Here is a 20870-nt window from a genome sequence, read left to right as displayed (position 1 = left end):
AATAAAACAACAACGAAATATCACTTCTCACCCACTAGGTTTTTAGACTGGCAAAAACCTTCAAAAGCTTGATAATATACTCCATTGTAGATTGGGGGAAAGGGTCCTTTCATACATTGCTGGTAAGAATGCAAAATGGTACAACTTACTCTTATGGAGGGAGTGTGGCAATATCTAACAAAACTACATACATTTCCAGGAATTTAGAAGATATACCTCCTACAAGGCAAATATATATGTACAAGTTATTCAATATAGCATTATTTAGAATTGCAAAATACTGCAAAGTACCTAAATGTCTAAGCATAGAAAACGCGTTGAATACACAACAGTGCGTACAATCAATGAACTACTAAGCAGTTACAAAAAAGAATGAAGATCTCAAAGAACTGAAAATGATTATGGAATGATTTCCAGTAAAATATGTGTAAAAAGCCAAGTGCAAAAGAACAACTTATGAACCTGATATTCCCATTCTTGAGTAGGGCGTGGGAGAGAATGGCAAACAAATCCTGAATCCTTTAGTAGGTTTGCTTCTGTAGTAGAATGAGTGAAGCAATTCTGAAAACACTTAGCTGCATGATGGCACTGAATAAATCAGTAAATATGCTGATGTTTCTGGAAGACAGACATAAAAATTTTGGAATAAGGGAAGATAAAAAAGAACCCTGGAGGGATAGACTGAAATTGGAGATAAGGATTTGGGCTTGTGATTTCTAAAATAAGTATGTGTATATGTGTTCATATTTATGTATACACACATATATGCACGTATATTTATGCAGGGATAGGTAACCCTATCTATCCAGGCACAAAATTCCCAGCTCTGTCTACAGAAAGGACCTAGAAGTAGAGACACACCAGTAACAATGAGCGTATCTGCTTTCCAGATTTTAGTTTCTAATACCTCACTAAAAGGAACCAGGGCTCCTGAATAAGTGGTTAATTCTAGGGTCAAGGGAGATAAATTATAAAATGAGTCTAAAATATTTTGCAAAGCCAAAAAGTAAAAAATGTTTAGGCATGTCACAGGGAACTAGGAACTAGCTTGAAAGGAAAGGACTGACTCCCACTGGCCAAATCTGGGACAAAGTGTGCCCTCTAATTTATTAGAAAACAGTAATAAATTCTGCATCATTGAAAAAAAATAGGAATCCATGATTCTACATCAATACGTAAGGGAAGGGAAAGAAAAACTACGACTCTCCACTATAAACCTAAATTTAAACTGCTTGGCACAGCATCCAGGATCCTCTGTCATCTGGGCCCAATCTGCTTTCCTGGTCTATCTTTCACTAGGCGGCCAAGCAGCAGAGACTATCTAGGTTTACCTAACGAAGCCCATCGTCCTTACTTTCCCACATGCCTGACATCCCACCAGAAGCTTAACAGCCCAAATATATACCACGCTTCCCATTTCAATGTCACTATTCATGCTAAGACCCTACCGCTCATCTCTTCCTGCTCAACATGACTCTCCTCTGGGAATGTTCCCAAGCCCTATTTGGTGTTCTTTCCTTTCCATGCTTCCGAAACACCCTGCTTGGCTATCTCAAGAGAACTTTAACTCATTCACCTTGTTTTTTATAATAAACTGAAACTTGGAGCAGTGCATCAACAGGAGAATGGATAAACAAACTGGGCTATATTCATACAATGAAATATAATTCAGCAATAAAAAATGAATTACTATTACCTCCAACAACATGGATGAATCTCAAACACTCTAAGTGAATGAAGTCTTCACAGGAAAGAGTGGGTATTTTGTAAACACATTTATATAAAATTCCAGAAAAGTCTAAACTAATCTTCGGAGAAAAATATTCAGAAGAATGGTGGGTGTGGGAAGGTAGGCAGGGATTGACTGATGGAACGTGAGGGAACTTTCTGGGGTGGTATTAATGCCCTGTGTCTTTATAGGAGTATGGTTTCATCAAAACTCTTATCTTGGCTGGGTATGGTGGCTCAAACTGGTAATCCTAACACTTAGGGAGGCCAAGGCAGGAAGAATGCTTGAGCCCAAGAGTTCAAGACTAGCCTGGGCAATGTGCCAAAACTCTTGTCTCAAAACAAAACAAAAACAAATTAGCTGGGCACAGTGATGGCATGCCTGTATTCCTAACTATTTGGGCGGCTAAAATAGGATTGCTTGAGTCTGGGAGGTGGAGGTGGCAGTCAGCTGTGATCGTCCCAATGCACTCCAGCCTGGGTGACAGAGTGAGACCCTTTCTCAAACAACAACAATAACAATCACTACCTCATATCATAGCATCATGTGGCTATTCCATGGACATGGAGAATAATTAACTTCAGCATTAACTGCAAGCAATGATTTTGAAGGCACTTACTAGAATACATTGGTTTGTATCCTAACCACAAGTTACTATGGTATTTTTGGCCAACAAGGCCGATGCATCTGTAATGCTCCTCTCCATAAACATCTGATGTCTACTATGCAACAGGGACTATGCCAGATGTGCTTCTGCAGGGCTCTTGTTCCTATACAACTTTTAAGTTTACAAAGCATTTTCCTGAACAGTTTCTCAATTAATTTACAACATATTTTCTTTTTCTTTTTCTTTTTTTTTTTTTGAGACAGAGTCTCACTCCATTGCCCAGGCTGGAGTGCAGTGGCACAATCTTGGCTCACTGTAACCTCCACCTTCCAGGTTCAAGTGATTGTCATGCCTCAACTTACCAGTAGCTAGGATTACAGGTGTGTGCCACCATGCCTGGCTAATTTTTTTATTTTTAGTAGAGATGGGGTTTGACCATGTTGGCCAGGCTGGCCTCGAACTCCTGACCTCAACAGATCAGCTTGCTTCAGCCTCCCAAAGTGCTGAGATTACAGGTGTGAGCCACAACGCCTGGTCTACAACATATTACTTAATTGCTTATCTGTAGTTTCTGCTCTCAAGTAAGTCTTTTGCTTCCTAGGAGAAGCTAATGGTTATTGGGCATCCTGCCTGAGAAAGCTCTCAGATATATGTGGAATTAGTTTATTTCCTATAATGCTTCTGTATCTATATATATGTAAGACCTGCTATCCTTTAATGAAAATAAAAGCTGTGATTATATCCCATATAACTTAACTATGGCAGTTTTAAATCAAAGAGTTTTAATTATACATTAAAAACTGGATATATGTAATACTGCCTTTACGAATGTGATTCTTTATATATTTGGAAAGTACTGCTGTGCACGCATGTGTGTGTGCACATGCCTATGCAGCACTCTCAATACATGCATGTTGAGGAGGCATTCTTTTATTAACTGATTTTAAATGTCGAAAGGTAAAATGAGAGGCAAAACAATCTCCCATTCATATGACCTCATTTTGCATACAGATTTATAGTGTACAAAGTGAGCTAGTTTATAATGAATATGAAGTGGACATTTAAATCCACTGTTAAGAAGTGGTAATTAATTAAAATGTCACAGACACAGCTTGGTATGTTAAAATTGAACATTAAACTTTGACTAGTATTTTGCTAAAAGTTAAGTTACCGTCAACTATCCAACAAATTCTACAAGGGTAAACATCTTCGTTAGTTTTTTGCTTTTAGTAGAAAAAATGTTTGCTTATAGAAAAGCCGTATTTTCAAACCTCTACAAATACCTTTTTCCATAAAGCAATTAACAAAAATCTGGCTGCCATAGGAACATTTTCCCCTATTTTAAATCAGGGTATTATTTACATGCAATGGAATTCACTTGTTTTAAAAGTAGTTTGGTTAACTTTGGGAATTGCATATAACCATGTAACTATTACTACAATTGAGATATATAACAATGCCCTTTTCCTAAAAAGATTCCTCATGTCACTTTGCACTTAATACACATTGTCACAGCAACCACTAATCTGCTTATCGTCCTATTTACGTGGTTTTGCCTTTTCTGGAAGTTCATATGAATGAAATCACACAATATTTAGTCTTTTGACTATTTTCACTTGGCATAATACTTTGAGAGTCAGCCACATGGCTGTTAGTATTAGTACTGTATTTCATAGTATGGCTGTATCAGAATTTATTCATTTACTAGCTGATGGACCTTTGGGCTGCTTCCAACTTTTTGTCATGATAAATAATACCGCTAGGAACATTTAGGTAAAAGCTAGCTTTTACTATTAAAAACATTAAGTTTTTATTTTTCAAAGATCCTAGAAGAATTTCTGGGTGATATATGGAAATGCATTTGCAATTTAACTTTACAAGAAATTGCCAAACTATTTATTGGCCATTTGTATATCTTCTTTGAAGAATCTTTGAAATTTTCTGACCTCATCCACCTTTTCAAGAAACTGGGTTGTTTTCTGAATTGCCGAGTATATATTATAAGAGTATATATGATTATGATACAACTATTTTGTATGTAGATACAACTGTTTTATTAGATATTCAGTTTAAATAATTTTGGTCAGGCATGGTAGCTGATGCCTGTAATCCCAGCACTTTGGGAGGCTGAAGTGGGTGAACGCTTGAGCTCAGGAGTTCAAGACCAGCCTGGGCAACATGGTGAATCTCCCTCTATTTAAAAGGAAAAAAAGGAAAAGAATATTTTTTCCAGTGTGTGCCTTCTCTTCACAGTTTCTTAATAGTATCTTTTGAAGAAAAGAAGATTTAATTATAAGTCCAATTTATCCATATTTTTCTTTTATGCTTTTTTTGGTCATATCTAAGAAATCTTTGCCTAATGCAAGATACTAAGGTTTCCATTTTTTTTCTTCTAACAGTGGTATCACTTTAGTTCTTCCATTTTGTTCTATGAGTCGCTTCAAGTTCATTTTAAATGTGGTGTAGCATAAGAACAGAAATGCGGTTATGGGCATAGTTACCCAGTTGTTTCGGTACTGTATTCCTGACAGAGGTACCGGTAATCTAGAAGGCGAAGGAAGACAAAACCTTCCTTCGCCTACTGGATTACCGGTACCTCTGTCAGGAATTTTTGGTTTTTCCAAATTCTCAATAGTTATTAGCTTCCAGATTCAGCAATGAGAAATTCAGAATTCCCAAATCATAAAATATTCTGCATTTTTAATAGCACTGTGTTATATGTTTTTGAATAATGAGTTATAAATAGCAAGTCACTTTTATGTGATACAGTTATACTAAAAGTTTCAGGCGTCAGTTCTATAAAGTAAGATATAATAATATATGCACAGGTTACTATTATGAACCAACACACTGTGAGAAAAGCATATATTTCAATAACATGTAAAAACAACCTCTACCTGATATAGACATTTGGTAACAGAAAACATGACAAACACAATAGCACCAAATGAATGCCAAATAAATATCATTTAAAAACTGAAAGATGCCACAAATATTTAGTATTTAAAAGTTATTCTTAAATGATACTTAAAAACACACAAGCATTAATTGTTAATATCTGTTTCATGAAAAATATTTCAAATGTCAAAAAGCTTCTTTCATGTTATGTTAATGATGGTCAAACCCTTCAGAGTGTGTCCAAAGCAAATTGCAGTTGGGCTTCAGACTACATACAGCTTTATATAAGTCCATTTCCTTTCCTAGTTTTGAAAATATTGTCTCCTTGCCTTGATTTTGCTCTTAAAATTGATCCTGCTTTTCCAAATTCAAATTTTATATCATCTGATTTCACATTAACAGTATTCCACAATCATACTCACACATCTTCTCTTTACATCTCTCCTGTAAAAGTATTTAAAAAGAACTGTAGCCTTCATTAAACACTCAAACACGGAAAAACACCAGTGAACATGATTGGATTCTATGAGCTAATGTAATGTAACGTTTGGCTATCCTAGCAAGGTTAACAGCACAACATAGGAATCACGCTTCAAAGCTACCAACTTAAGGGCTGCTGCCAAAACTTCTATCTTCAAACAAGAGTTGCAGGATTTTGTGACGTGTACTCATGTGCATAAACTCAGTAGATTTTTGAGAAGAATGACTCACTGTTAACAGCAGGCAGGGCCATAAACACACACTTGCAATACGGTGACAGTGACAACGAAGAATGACTTGACTGGACTGTGACTCCTTCTCTCCTATATGTTGCTGAAAATGACGACCTTAATCTCTGACTCCAAGTGTTGCTGACTGTGCTCTTGCCTTTCACCTGAGGCTGGGGAATTCCTTTAAACTAGTGATACCCATGTTGGCTGCTAAAACTTTAATTCTTGCAGGATTTTTCCTTTTTCCTTATTTCTTGACTGATTTTTCTCACAATCTGGAATAAGAGACAAATGTCTATAAATGCCAAGAAGGAATTCTTTCATGGAAAAACTATGGGAAATCAACTGATCACACGTGTGGCTGTATTCTTGGACTCTCTATTCTGTTCCACTACATCTCTCTTTTCTTACCCAGCCCCACACTGTATTACCGCAGTTTTAAAGTAAGTGTTTTTTGTTTTTGTTTTTGTTTTTTAAAAAAGAGATGGGGTCTGGCTCTGTTACCTGGACTGGAGTGCAATGGTGTAATCATAACTCACTGCAGCCTCAACCTCCCAGGCCCAAGTGATCCTCCCACCTCCACCTCCTGAGTAACTGGGACTACAGGCACGCACCACCATGCCTAATTTTTTTTTTTTTTTTTTTTGTAGAGATGGGGGTCTTGCTATGTTGCTCAGGCTGGTTCTGAACTTCTGGGCTTACGTGATCCTCCCTCCTTGGCCTCCCCAAGTGCTGGTATTACAGGCATGAACCACCATGCCTGGCCTATGGTAAGTCTTAAAGATATAGGTATAGCAAGTCCTTTAGTTGGCTGGAACGTTCATGCTGCTGTATAAAATACCAGTCCCCTTTCATTTTAAAGGGCTTCTGTTTATATCATTCTCTCATTTGGTAACTGTATATGACCCTTTGAAGCTGGACACATGTACACTCCCATTTTGCAGAAAGGAAACCTCATCTTCAGGGTAAATGACCTCCCCCAGGTACTGCAGCTGGGCAGGTGGGTCTCAGACTGCACTCCAAGGTCAATGTTCTTGCCACTGCTTTACAACCTCTAGGGCCAGATCTCCTCACTGTGCTGGTCTCAACTGAAAAGAGACCCCCTAACCCCCACGGAGGAGCCCAAACAGCCGTTTACCCTGTCACATTCATCTCCCTGCCCTGTTTTATTTTCCTCCTCCTACTCGCCTCTGACTTGCTTCTTATTTATGTCCTTACTTATCTATTCTCTCTCTTTGCCTCCAGAATGTATGGTCCATGAGAGCGGGCTCTTACACTGCTTGTACTCTCTGTAACTGCCACAGGGCCTGGCACAGAGTAAGTTCTTGGCTAAGGTTTGCTGAATGGATGAAATAAATAAGTGAAAGCTCTCTCCCCAAAAGCAATAATGCAAGTGACAAACAACAAACTGCTTATTTCATCCTGAATTAGAAACAGTATTAATAAGTTTACATTCCTGTGTACACTCAGCTTCTCCTGCTAGGCTGAATGAAAACACATTCCCTACTAGATGTAGCTAAGGGATTGAAGGAATGTCCCACTGTGCAAACTACCTCACACGGCAAAATAAGGTAGAGAGATCCGCTAAGTCGGAGCTAGAAATGCCTTTTTATTGTATCCACAAACTCTTACAGTAAATTTGAATTCCATGAGCATGACTGTTTCTGTGTTTTGGGGCTCGATCTAGGTAGGAGAGGGGAGGATGTTGGACAACCTATGCTCAGCTTGGAAGCCAGACCCTCAGAAATCACTGACAAACCAAGATTCTTATTTCTAGTAAAGAATTTGAGTCTTGGGGCTGGGCACAGTGGCTCACGCCTGTAATCTCAGCACTTTGGGAGGCTGAGACGGGCAAATCACTTGAGGTGAGGAGTTCAAGATCAGCCTGGCCAACATGGTGAAACCTTGTCTCTACTAAACATACAAAAAATAGCTGGGCATTGTGGTACGTGCCTGTAATCCTAGCTACTTGGGAGGCGGAGGCAGGAGAACTACTTGAACCTGGGAGGCAGAGGGTGTGTCGAGCCAAGATCATACCACTGTACTCCAGCTTGGGTGACAGAGTGAGACTCTGTCTCAAAAAAAAAAAAAAACTAATTGAGTCTGAAAACAAAATTAACATTAAATAAGAACAGTAGCTGTCTGGTAATAAAGGACATCTCTTGTGCAATGGGTAGGGGGGGAGAGAGAGTGAGTGTGTGAGTGTGTGTGTGTGTGTGTGTGTGTATGAAAACACGAATGCATTGTGTATGTGCTCTATCCTAGACATAAAGCTTACTTGTGAATATGAGGCTTAAAAGAAAAACTGGTTCAACATTCCAAGGAATCAATGGCATTGAATAAGAAATACTTTATAAGAACCTGTTTTGACTATTTCAAACAATCCCCTATTTTCAACTCACTTTAACATTGGAAAAATTAATTGATGCAAACCTGAAAGATATTATGTTAATAATAATTTCTAAATGTAAAACATATACTCAACATACAATTAGTTGGACCTGAATTTAGAACATCTGAAATTTTCAGAGGCTAGGATGAAATTTACTTTTGTACTAAAATTTACCTTTTGACTTTGATGAAAGGACTTACTAATCAAATCAGTAACATAATCAAGGCTGTAAGAGGAAAAACAAAATATCACCCCTGCATACCAAAAAGCCAACTATTTCAGAAAATAAACTACTTTTTAAAAATTTCCATGAAGTTACACATGACTGATGAACACACTATTTATCTGCAGAGAGAAGATAACACCTAAGGAGGAAAAGAGAACAGGAGAGTCAGCATCAGAGAATGGGGTATCAGCTCACCTTGCAGGCACTCTCTTTGCAGAGGAAATTAGGGAGAAAAGCGGCAAAGAGCTCTGCTCTGCATAGAGGCAGAAACAGAAATCTGAGTGTTCTACAAAAGGCGGATTCACCCAATAGAGCCCTGCAAAATCTCAGCACAAGCAGGCCCTAGATTCCTAAACCGAGCAGGTGATAAAGACTGGAGCCATGTCAGTAGGGAACAAGGGTGTAATAGAATCTCCCACCCCAGAGAAGCCAGGGGACTGGTATCACCCCAAGCCAGTAGGAGCTAGATAGGAGAAAGTGATCCTCTGCAAGCTCAGCAGCACCAGGTACAATGGCAAAGAGTGGGAGTGAGGTGATATGAGTGGACAAAAGGGGGCAAGTAGCCATCTCCCACACACTGAGGAGTGAGGGCTCCAGCTCCCTTCTGCCAATCCATACCCAGAGCACAGAAGTCAGCTTCTTTCAGGCTTTTATCCCCCAAGCTGCAAATCAGAGAATCAATCTCTTAAAAAAACAGAATCCTTACAGCTAATACCACGCTAATGGTGGAAGACTGAAAGCTTTCCTCCTAAGATCAGGAATAACACAAAGATGTTGGCTCTCACAACTTCTATTCAACAATGTACTAGAGGCCCTAGCCAGAGCAATAAAGGCAAGAGGAAGAAAAATTTGTATGGGGAAATTTGTAGATATGATTGTTTAAACAAAAAATACCCAATAACTCTACAATAAATTATTAGAACTAATAAGTAAATAAGTAAGGAAGGTGTAAGAATACAAGGTCAAAACAAAAAACCTATTATATTTCTTTATACTAGCAATAAATGACTAGAAATGGAACTTAAAAAACACATGAGTTACAATAGATCAAAAGGCAAAATACGCAGGGACAACTCCAGTATAGCACATGCAAAATTTGCATGCTGAAAACTATAATACACTGATGAGAGAAATTCAAAGAAAGCCTAAGTAAGTGAAAAGATATACTATGTTCACGGGTTGGAAGACTCAATGTAGTTAAGAGGTTAATTCTCCTCAAAATGGTCTACAGATTCAACACAATTCCAGTCAAAGAGCTAACAGGCTTTTTGTAGAAACTGACAAACTGACTAAAATTTTTGTGGAAAGTGAAGGACTTAGAATAAACTCTTTGATAAAAAAAAAAAAAATCCATAAGATTAAAGAGTATACTATTTGATTTCAAGGCTCAATATAAATCTACAGTAATCAAGACAAGATGGTACTGGTCAAAGAACAGACATATAGATCAATGAAATAAGAGTCTAGAAATAGACACATATGTATATGACCAAATGATTTTTGACTAAGGAGTTGAGGTAATTCAGTGGGGAAAGGATATTCTTTTCATAAAATACTGCTGGAGTAACTGAGTATCTACATGTAAAATATAAACTCATACTCATGCCTCATAGATCATATACCTAACATAAAACTGAGAATAAAAACTGCTAAAAAATATGAGAAAATCTTTGTGATATTATTTAGGCAGAGAGATCTTATATAGCTATAAGAAGTGTAAACCATAAAGGAACTGAATCAGCCTCAGAGAAAAGACTTAATAATTATAAAGCCAACTTTTCACCTCATCATCCTATGTAGAAAGACCATCAATGAGATTTGCCCCACACCCAGAGCTTCTCATCAATTTTTAGTTCATTCTTAAAAAATAATGGATGGCCAAGAACAGTCAAATATTTGAAGAAAGCTCCTAACATGAGAGACAGAAACCAAAACAGACCAATACACAGATTAAAAAAAAGGAACCCTGAGGAAAGCAGCACAGACAGAATAGGGAGCTGAAGGAAACTCTACAAGCTACAGCCAGGCCTCACTGTGCGTGTAGTACAGAATCATAAAAACGTCTGGACAACTGAAAAGGTGCAAAGCAATCTTAATGATCAATAGGAAACACGGATTTTTCTGTGACCTTTAGAAATTTTTGTCACAACATTACTAAGTCTCTGACTGTGAGTTAAAAATAGAGAAATGAAAACAAGTAAAACATAACATTTAGCACACTGCAATTTAAAGCATCAGAAACCACTGGGAATTAAAGTGTTTTATTACTTTGTATAAAACTTAGGTCAATATAACAATATAGATCAAATACTGAATAATAAATAAGAGACAAATCTCTGTTCAGAAAAATTCCAGACACTCCTCCCCAAGGGAGGTGGAACGTAACACCCACCACTTAGGCTTGGGCTGTGTACAGTGACTTCCTTTCAAAGAACACAGTGTGGAATGAGGGAGAACAGTAACTTTACATGGAGAGATCTGACAAACACCACTTCAACCCAGATGATGAAGTTAACATCACAAGTGAGAAATCACATTGACAGCATCTTCCCCTGATATGAAGTGATGAGGATGGCACTTCATCACGGGTCTTCCATCCAAAACCCATAACTTTAGTCTAACCATTAGAAAAATATCAGACAAACTCAAGTTGGAGGACATTCCATATATTAGCTGAAATTCACCCTGAAAGTGTCAAGGTTATCAAAAACAAAGAGAGTCAGAGAAACCATCATGGTCTAAAGGACCCTATGGAGACACGATGGCCAAATGTAATGTGGTATCCTCGATGAGCTCCTGAAACTGAAATAGAAAAAGGACATTAGGTAAAAACTGAGGAAATGTGAATAAAGTATGAGCTTTTGTTAAAAACAAAACAAAAAAAACCTTTATTCAGAGTAGTTTAAACAGTGTGTGCCTTCTTCTTGTCATATAACTTATGATATGGAGTGTTTCTTCTATGCCTGGGTGAACCGTCGTACTCCTTTGTAAATCTGAATCAGCTTCCAATGGGTTATCCTTGGCTCTTCCAACGATGTATCTCTGAGAGCTCCTTAAATGTGAAATATCATGACTTCCTCTGGGAAGTCTTCATCCTTTTTGTCACAACCACTTTCCTCATTTATGCTGATAAGGTGCCTTCCTTAATAAGTTCCTCGGGCTGCAGATTTACAGCAACTCATATGGCAGCAGTGTCAACATTCCCATGGTCAGCCAATTCTTCTTTATAACTCTACTTGTTTTGATTTGAATTTCACTTTCGACATTATCACTTATTGGTTCCTTGTGACACTTTCATCTTGGTGGATCAATTCCCTCTTTTGATTATCCATTTGAAAAGAATGTTGCCTGGGTTTATCACTGAGAAACAAGGAGACAACACAATGACATGTTTTGCTGTCTGAGTGAACAGAATAATGAATGTGCAGTGACCAGTCACAGAGACTCTGAAAGAAGTGCCCTGATTGGTGACCGATCAGGATATGTATCTGTTTTCTACACAGGGACGAGTGGACTGAAGAGCTAGTAGTGAAGTTTGCACTTTATTCAATTACTCACAGTTAATACATCGTAGTCACTGAAATTGGAATCATATTATTGGGGGACTACTGTTATTTAACTAACCTGGCAACTAAAATCCATGCATATCAGAACCATGCACAGAGAACTACTTAAAAAATTAATGTCCTTATAGTCGTAAAAGATAATTCTACATCCAAGAAAGAAGAGCTGTATGCATTCTTTCAAAGGAATATTGTGAAGACAAGAATTCTTAGAAATTAAAATAGGAGTTGAAAGAAAAAAAATCAATGAAAGTGTTGAAGGGGGAAGGTCAGAGAAATGTTCAAGAAATTGAACAAAAAGATGAAAGACAATAGAATAGAACAGACAAAGACAAAAACATTAGAGGATAAATCCAGGAAACCTGACATTGAACCACGGGAGTTCCCGAAAGAAAGGAGAGAGAAATCAAAGAAAAAAAAGCTGTCAAGGAAATAAAACAATACATTTCCCCATAAGTCACAAGTCTCCAGCCTATAACAGCTCATAGGGAGTACTACTCAGCATAACACTTCCGAGGCTCATTACTGTGGAATTTCCAAATACTGGGAGAGAAAAAAGAATAATCTCAAAAATTCCACAAAGGCAGAGAGAGAGAGAGAGAGAGAGAGAGAGAAAAGAAGAAGAAGAAGAAGAAAGAAGAAAGAAGAAGAAGAAGAAGAGGAGGAGGAGGAGGAGGAGGAGGAGGAGGAAGAAGAAGAAGAAGAAGAAGAAGAAGAAGAAGAAGAAGAAGAAGAAGAAGAAGAAGAAGAAGAAGAAGAAGAAGAAGAAGAAGAAGAAGAAGAGAAATAAAGAAAACGGCTGTATACAAAGGACCTTGAATAAAACTGGCATCAGATTTCTGGACAGTACGTTTGTATGCAATGACACAAATACAATGGAACAACTTCCATTCCAGCAAAGATGCAGTAACAGGAACTGGATTTACCCACCCGTCTAAAACAACCAAAAGAATCAGACAAAATACATGAAACAATGGTTCTGAAAGCACTGGACACTGGGCAAGGAAGCACAGTGACCCCTGAGAGACAGGAAACAAATGAGGTGAACCCAACGACTGCTCTAGTTTACTGGTTAGAAAACCCTGAAGAGCTGCACAGGGATTCTTTGATGATTCAGCAGAGGACTGATCAGCACATAATGGGTGAGCAATTCCCCAGGGCTGGGGAAAGAACCATCCAAAAGAATTCAAGGGAACAGTATGTGGTGCTCATAAAGGGCTGAGAACCATGCCTGTTCCCACCAGCTAACCTGGGAAAACACATACATCACAGCATTGGGGAGAGTATTTTGGAAGGTCTTAGGCGAACAGTGCTCAAGACCCACCAAACTACAAAGACCTGAAATAATCAAATTGATTCCAAGCATTTCAACGACATTTTAGAACACAGCTCAAGAGCATTTATAGTAATACAAAAATATCTAGCACACCACAAGGTAAAATTTATAATATATGGTATCTTATTAGAGACTACCAGGTTTCCTTCCTGTAGGAGACAGCTTAAAAAAAAAAAAAAAGAAAAAATAACAAAGACTATCAGGTATGCAAAAAGGCAGAAAAACTCAACCTACAATAACAGTATTCAATGAACTGAAAGTGATCTGGAACTGACAGAGATGTTAGAATTAACAGAGCAAGACACTGAAAGGTATTATAACTGCATTCCACATGTTCAAAATAATAAGCTACGAACTGAACAGAACTTCTAGAAATGAAAAGTACAATGTCTGCAATGAAGGCCCAGCAATGTTAACTATCCAAAATGAAACACAGAGAAAAAGAACTTTAAATAATTCAAAAGAGCATCTGTGACCTAGGGGACAACTTCAAGCACCTCAATATACATGAATAATTAAAGTCCCTAAAAGAGGAAATGAGAGCAGAAAAAAGAAAAAAAATCTTTCAAAGCAATGGTTGAAAAATGTCAAAACTTTTCTTTTTTTTTTTTTTGAGACAAGATCTTACTCAGGCTGGAGTGCCCTGACACAATCATAGTTCACTGTAGCCTTGACCTCCCCAGGCTCAAGTGATCCTCCCACTTCAGCCTCCCCTAGCAGCTAGGACTACTGGCATGGGCTACCATGTCCAGCTAATTTTGTGTGTGTGTATTTTTTTTTTGCAGTGACAGGGTTTTGCCATATTGCCCAGGCTGGTCATGAACTCTTGGGTTCAAGAGATCCACCCACCTTGGCCTCCCAAAGTGCTGGGATTACAGGCCTGAGCCACTGTACCCGGCCTGAAATGTCTAAACTTGATTAAAGCTATAAACTCAAGCTCAACAAATCCCAAGCAGATTAGAAACCTGAAGAAAACATTACCACCAGGGCACATCATAATCAAATTACTCAAAACTCATGATAAAGAAAAAAACTGTAAAAAGTAGCCACAAAAAAGTTGTGCCACATAGAAGAGAAACAAAAACAGGGATGACAACAGATTTCTGTTGAGAAACAATGCAAGAGAGAAGAAAGTGGAGCACTATCTTTAAAGAATGAAAGAAAAAAAAAAAAACCCTGTCCATTTAGAATTCTATACCCAGCAAAAACATCTTTCAAAAATGAATGTGGGCTGGGTGTGGTGGTTCATGGCTAAGGCAGGTGGATCATGAGGTCAGGAGTTCAAGACCAGCCAGGCCAACATGGTGGAAAAAAAAAAAAGAAAAAAAAAAAAAAAAAAGAAAAAAATTAGCTGAGCATGGTGGCATGTACCTGTAATCCCATCTACTCCTGAGGCTAAGGCAGGAGAATTGCCTGAAACAGGACCCAGAAGGCGGAGGTTGCTGTCTCCCCACACCAAAAAAAAAAAAAAAAAAATGTGAGGCTGGGTGCAGTGGCTCACCCCCAGCACTTTGGTAGGCCAAAGTGGGGAGATTGTCTGAGGTCAGGAGTTTAAGACCAGGCTGGCCAACATGGCAAAACACTGTCTATACTAAAAATACAAAAATTAGCCAGGTGTGGTGGTACACTCGGAGGCTGAAGCAGGGGAACTGCTTGAACCAAGGAGGCAGAGGGTGCAGTGAGCCGCGATCACGCCACTGCACTCCAGCCTGGGCAATGAAGGGAGACTCTGTCTCAAAAAAAAAAAAAAAAAAAAGAAGGTGAAATAAAGACATTTTTATACATACAAAAGAGCTTGGGAGGCTGAGGCAGGATCACTTGAGCCCAGGAATTGGAGTCTAGTCTGGACAACATAATGAAACCTCATTAAGCTGAAAGAGTTAATCACCAGCAGGTCCTTGCCCTAAGACATAGTCGACTCCTTCAGGCAAAAGGAAAATGATAACAAATGGAAATATGGAACTATAGGAAGGCATGAGGAAATGTTTACATGGATAAATACAAATTTCTTTTCCATTTATTTCTTTTTTATGAGATAGGATTTCACTCTGTCATGTAGGCTGGAGTGCAGAAGTATGTGAACACAGCTCACTGTAGCCTCAACCTCCTAGGCTCAAGGGATCCTCCTGCCTTAGCCTCCCAAGTAGCTGGGAATATAGGTGTGTGCCACCAAGCTCAGGTGCCACCAAGCTTGGCTAATTTTTTGGCTTTTTGTAGAGATACAGTCTTAACATGTGGCCTAGGCTGGTCTCAAACTCTGGGCTCAAGGGATCCTCCCACTGTGGCCTCCCAGAGTGCTGGGATAACAGGTGTGAGCCACCATGCCCAGTGTAAGATTTCTTATTACTTAATTCTTTTTAGAAAATCACTGACTAAATAAGAAATATAACAACACTGCATGCTGTTAATAACATAAACGTAAATGACACTAACAGCACAAAGATTGGGAAGTGGGAAATTTAAGTACATTACTGTAAGGTTCTTACGCTATATGTGAATTGATATAACTTGAAGGGAGACTTTGATAGGTTAAAAGAGTATATTATATATCCTAATTCAATCTCAACCAAAAATTTAGCAGACGCTTTTATATAAATATATAAGCTGATACTAAAGTTCATAGGGAGCTGCAAAGGATCTAGTACAGCCAAAACAATTATGAAAAAGAAGACCAAAGAGAACAAAGTTGGAGGAAGGCAGAAGGTGGAGAAAGGAAAGCAACCTGGAGTGCGTGAGAGCAACAGGGCTGAATCCTTGCCTATCCTATTTGCAGGTCAAACGATAAACAGAAAAATCAAGAAGTACGGATGGAGGTGGAGACCATTATCCTTAGCAAACTTGCACAGGAACAGAAAACCATACACTGCCTGTTCTCACTTATAAGCAGGTGCTTTGCTCCCATAAAATGGACCCAAAGAAGGGAATGACAGGCACTTAGGGCCTACTTGAGAGTGGAGGGTGGGAGGAGGGTCAGAAAAAAATAACTCTTGGGTAGTAGGCTTAGTACCTGGCTGACAAAATAATCTGTACAACAAACTTTTTTGACATGAGTTTACCTATATAGCAAATCTGCACATGTACCCCCAGAAGCTAAAAGTTTTAAAACATGAAGTAGCAGTAAATACATTATTTGAGAAAATAAATATCAAAAGAAAGAACTGAAAATGGTTGTCCCTGAGGGACAGGATGGGGGGTAGCAGGGGACTACTGCTTTTTATTATAAACTTTTTTGTACTATTTGGCTTTTAAAGACAATGTTCTTATCTTCCATTGAAAATATTCTTTTTAAATGTCAAGGACTTCACAAAGATTCACTCAATATGTGAAAAACCTCTACAGCAACAGTAAATCATCACTTGTCTTTAAAGGGTATACAGAACTCAGGTCTGTTATAAATCGGCTTTACAACCTTGAACAAGACAGCTACTGTGAGCCTGCAGCCCTCTTTTGTAACATGACAGAGGATGGACCAGATCACCTCCAAGTTCCTTCTGGCTCTCCAAAGTCCATGTTTATCAGGTAACATTTTTGCTGACAGTTATAGACACCACCTACCCATTCTTTAAAAGAATACATTACATTTCTTCAAAAATGTCCTCCCATTTATCTTCACTTCCATCTATCCGAGTTACTGTGGTATTACTATATTCCACAATTATTAACATTTGCAAATAGAAATGACACAAAAGAAAATATTCAAAGCCAGTTACCTAAACAACAAAGTTTATATCTTAATCCTGTGTGTTTCTGAAGATGTTCCTGCTCTTTGAAAACTGACATCTTTGGTTCCTTCTGGTTTTCCTATAAACCCACTAACTGTAACTTGAGAAGAAATGAAAACCCCCTAAATACCATCTGGGCAGGGTCAAATTTGGAAGTAAACTACTGCTTCACAAATAATGACCAAAAAAAGAGGTATGTGCCTAGAAGGATCCAACCACTCCTCTCTCCTCTCTGCTTGTGCACCCCCCTTTTCCTGATGCGCCCTGCAGCTAAATTACCGGAAATAATAGAGAGAAATGTGGGTTAATTTGCAACTAGAGCAAACTAGAAACTAATCTGCCAAGAATTCAGTCATTAATTTATGATGATGAACCAATGTACCACATGGTCATTCACAAGAATTCCGCAATTCTCTTTATCAAATAGATGACACCTAATGTAATACTCAGAAAATAGTGGTCTGAATACTGATTTCTGTGGCATTGCATGATACTGATTTCCTTTTATTTTCCCTTAAAAAAAAATGGCTTGAAAAGTCTTCAGACCTAATATTCCAAGGCATATTCATACTCCCACCTTCAGGTGGCTCTTTTAGTCTGAACAACAGGTAAGGCAATAAAAATAAGGTAGATTACGGCACGATTATGAAAACAATGTCATTCTTTTCTGCCTTATTGTAAGCAAAGCAAGTGAAAGCATTCCTAGCATGACTTCATACTGTTAAAAGCCAAAAAGCAGTGTGCATGCCCTTCCTGAGTAGGACAGTGGGTAGCAAGACATGTTCCAAGTGTGGCACAGGATCTCCTGTTTGTTCACTTATTTAAACGTTTTTCCAAGTGACCATAAGGCAGTACTTGTTAGGTGCGGGAACACTAAGAAGAAAGAATAAGTGACAATCCCCAACTCTATCTTTTCACTTCTTAAAAGAGCCCGAAAGCAAAGAATTCCCAAGGACTCTGGGTGGCACGGAAGGCATCTCAGAAGGCATTTCTAGTGTCATGGAAGGTTCATAAATGAATATCTGAGGAGGCAGGAGGCATTTTAGAAAGGGCACGAAGGGGATTTCACAAAAGAGAGATGAGGGTTTGAATTTATTTATTGGTTTTGTGACCCTGAGCAAGTTCCTCAATTAAAAAATGAGTTACTGTGAAGATTAAATAAGAAACAAAACAAAACAGGAAAGCTCATGTTATGGTGCCTGGCGCATTAGAGACTCAGTAAATGCCAGTGCCTTCTCTGTCAGCTCCCTTTCTTATGGTTGGAAAGCTAGACAGTCGGTCCATGGTTTTTGAGAAGACACTGATCTGGGTCTTCAGGGAGACAACCAATGAAAAACGTCAGGAAAACAGGGGAAAAAAGAAGGAAGAGCAGTAAGGAGGCACAAAGGGCAAGAACAGCTTGTACAGGACAGTCCTCAACACTGGGTAGCAAGGAGGGAAGTGTCCCAGCAGTCTTGCTGATGGGCAGGTAAGCAGGTGTCTGTTTGGAACCTGTGGATCACCAAGAACCACCCCAACTGTCCTACTCTATTGGAAATGTACACAGGTTTTTAGTTTCACAGTGTGACTTCTCCCCACCATTTTATTATGAAAGCTGCAAACACATAGAAAAGTTTAAAGAACTGTACAGTACAGGCAGTGATGTGTGCCTGCAACCCTAGCTACTTGGGAGGCTGAGGTGGGAGGATCGCTTGAGCCCAGAGTAGGAGATCAGCTGGGGCAACACAGCAAGACCCCATCACTAAATAAATGAATAAATGAATAAAACTAAAAATAAAATATTAAAAAAACTAAAACTTAGAACCTGGGAGGCAGAGGTTGTAGTGAGCCAAGATCGCACCACTGCACTCCAGCCTGGGCAACAAAAGTGAAACTCCATCAAAAAACAAAAGCCAAACTGTACAGTAAACACCCGTGTACCCACCACAGATTTGAGTCCTTTTGCCTTTGGGAAAAGGGGACACAAATGGGAGGTTCTAGAATATTCTCATTTTGCAAACACTTGGCTTCTGCACTATCAGCAAGCTGAATGAATGAAAAATCTTTGCTTCAGAGATTTTTGAATGGTGAAAAAGGAGTCCCCTCAAATCTGGAGAGAGTATTTAAACATGGAACCACCTACCAGCACAAGGACAAACTTGGTTTTGGGCCACAGCAGTCATTTTTCATTCTTCCACCAATCTCCCCGAAATAAACACAAACATGCTGCAGTTTCTGCTGGCTTATGATGTACTAGCAGAATTTTTAATAAGCATAAAGTGTCAAAAAAAGAGAACTACGAGGAAAATGTTAAAGATTTCTACATCTGGCAACTAAAATACAGGATTTATACATTTAATGCTTCATTCCCACTAACACTACTATAAATTATACAGGACTAATCCCAAATGCACATGATTTGAACAACTCAAACAGGAAATGTGTTTTGCATTTAGTTAACAGACATGGAAAAAACAATATTTCAATCCCCTAAAATCTAAGTGTGCTGAGGGCAACTTGTTTCAATTATTAGCACCTTATGCTACCACAAAAATTTATACTATTATATGAAGATAAATAATAATATAACACATTGTTAGAAACACAGACGACAATGACTTTTAAAAAATGGTTAATCAAATACATAACATGAAGGTATGGAAACAAAACACCGATTTTCAAATATTACTGCTATTATGAAACATGAAAGCATTCTAACAAAACAAAGGTCATATAAGTGTAAGGTGATGTTAAACTTAGCTTCCTCTTATTTAAATAAAATCTTGAGATGACATACTGCTTTAATTTGTGAGGTGAAAGCAGGTTTTCAGTGCTGAATTCCAAATTTCTGCATACAGGAGCTTTTAAATGGAAATGCTGAATTCTGTTGGAGACAGTGACAAATCTTTCTATGTTTTCCAATTTAAAGAAAGCTAAGTCATGGCTAAAATCTCCTAAACTTTAATGAAATAATTACAAAGTTAAAAAAAAAAAACAACTACTACAGAAATCTTAGAGTTTGAATTATTATTATTATTTTTTGAGACAGGGTCTCACTCAGTCACCGTCGGCCAGAGTACAGTAGTACAACCTCAGCTAACTGCAGCCTCGACTTTCTAAGCTCAAATAATCCTTCCACCTCGCCTCCCATGCAGCTGTGACTACAGAGGAACATCAGAACTCCCAGCTAACTTCTGTATTTTTTGCAGAGACAAGGTTTTGCCATGTTGCCCGGCTGGTCTTGAATTTCTGAGCTTAAGCAATCTGCCCACCTCAGACTTCCAAAGGGTTGGGGTTATAGGCATGAGCCATCTGGCCTGGCTGAGTTTGAATCACTTTTTAAAAATACAAATATATAATTTTTTTTTGAGGTGGGCTGTTGCTCTGTTCCCCGGTCTTGGGCTGTTGCCATGGCATGATCACAGCTCAACGCTACCTCAAACTCCTCAGCACAAGCAATCTTCCCACCTCAGCCTTCTGAGTAGCTGGGACTACAGGCATGCATGTCTGGCTAATTTTTTTATTTTTTGTGGAGATGGGATCTTGCTGTGTTGCCCAGGCTGGTCTTTAAGCTGTCCTTCAGCAATCCTCCAAACTTGTCTTCCCAAAGTGCTAGGATTACAAGGATGAGCTACCATGCCCAGCCAATACAGGTAATTTTTAATAAATATAATTGTTCTGCTTCCAAAGCTGTGCTTTTGTCAAAGT

The 20870-nt window shown here is 38.5% G+C and overlaps 1 protein-coding gene across 3 annotated transcripts in view; it reads right to left on the bottom strand.

Moving 5' to 3' along the window:
* The window catches only part of PARN (poly(A)-specific ribonuclease), a 199364-nt gene that overhangs the window by 14581 nt on the left and 163913 nt on the right, over positions 1–20870 (bottom strand). The window contains exons 23-24 of one of the 3 annotated variants that reach the window (XR_004258157.1): positions 11449–11922; positions 10808–11364 (exon numbers count right to left, since the gene is read on the bottom strand). The exons of 1 other annotated variant lie outside the window; for it this stretch is intronic. Coding sequence is in view for 1 of the 2 variants with exons in the window: in XM_032242718.1 (XP_032098609.1) it covers positions 11835–11922 (88 nt within the window). In the remaining variant the exon portion in view is untranslated. Of the gene's footprint in view, positions 1–10807; positions 11923–20870 lie in introns of those variants that run through there. One more of the 3 variants, XM_032242718.1, reaches the window with a different exon arrangement.

Source organism: Sapajus apella, unplaced genomic scaffold (genome assembly GCF_009761245.1).
Source record: "Sapajus apella isolate SASKATOON/1434 unplaced genomic scaffold, GSC_monkey_1.0 scaffold51, whole genome shotgun sequence".
In the NCBI taxonomy this organism is placed as follows: domain Eukaryota; kingdom Metazoa; phylum Chordata; class Mammalia; order Primates; family Cebidae; genus Sapajus; species Sapajus apella.
The sequence above is the reverse complement of the archived record's forward strand: the minus strand, read 5'-3'. Positions and strand labels throughout refer to the sequence as shown.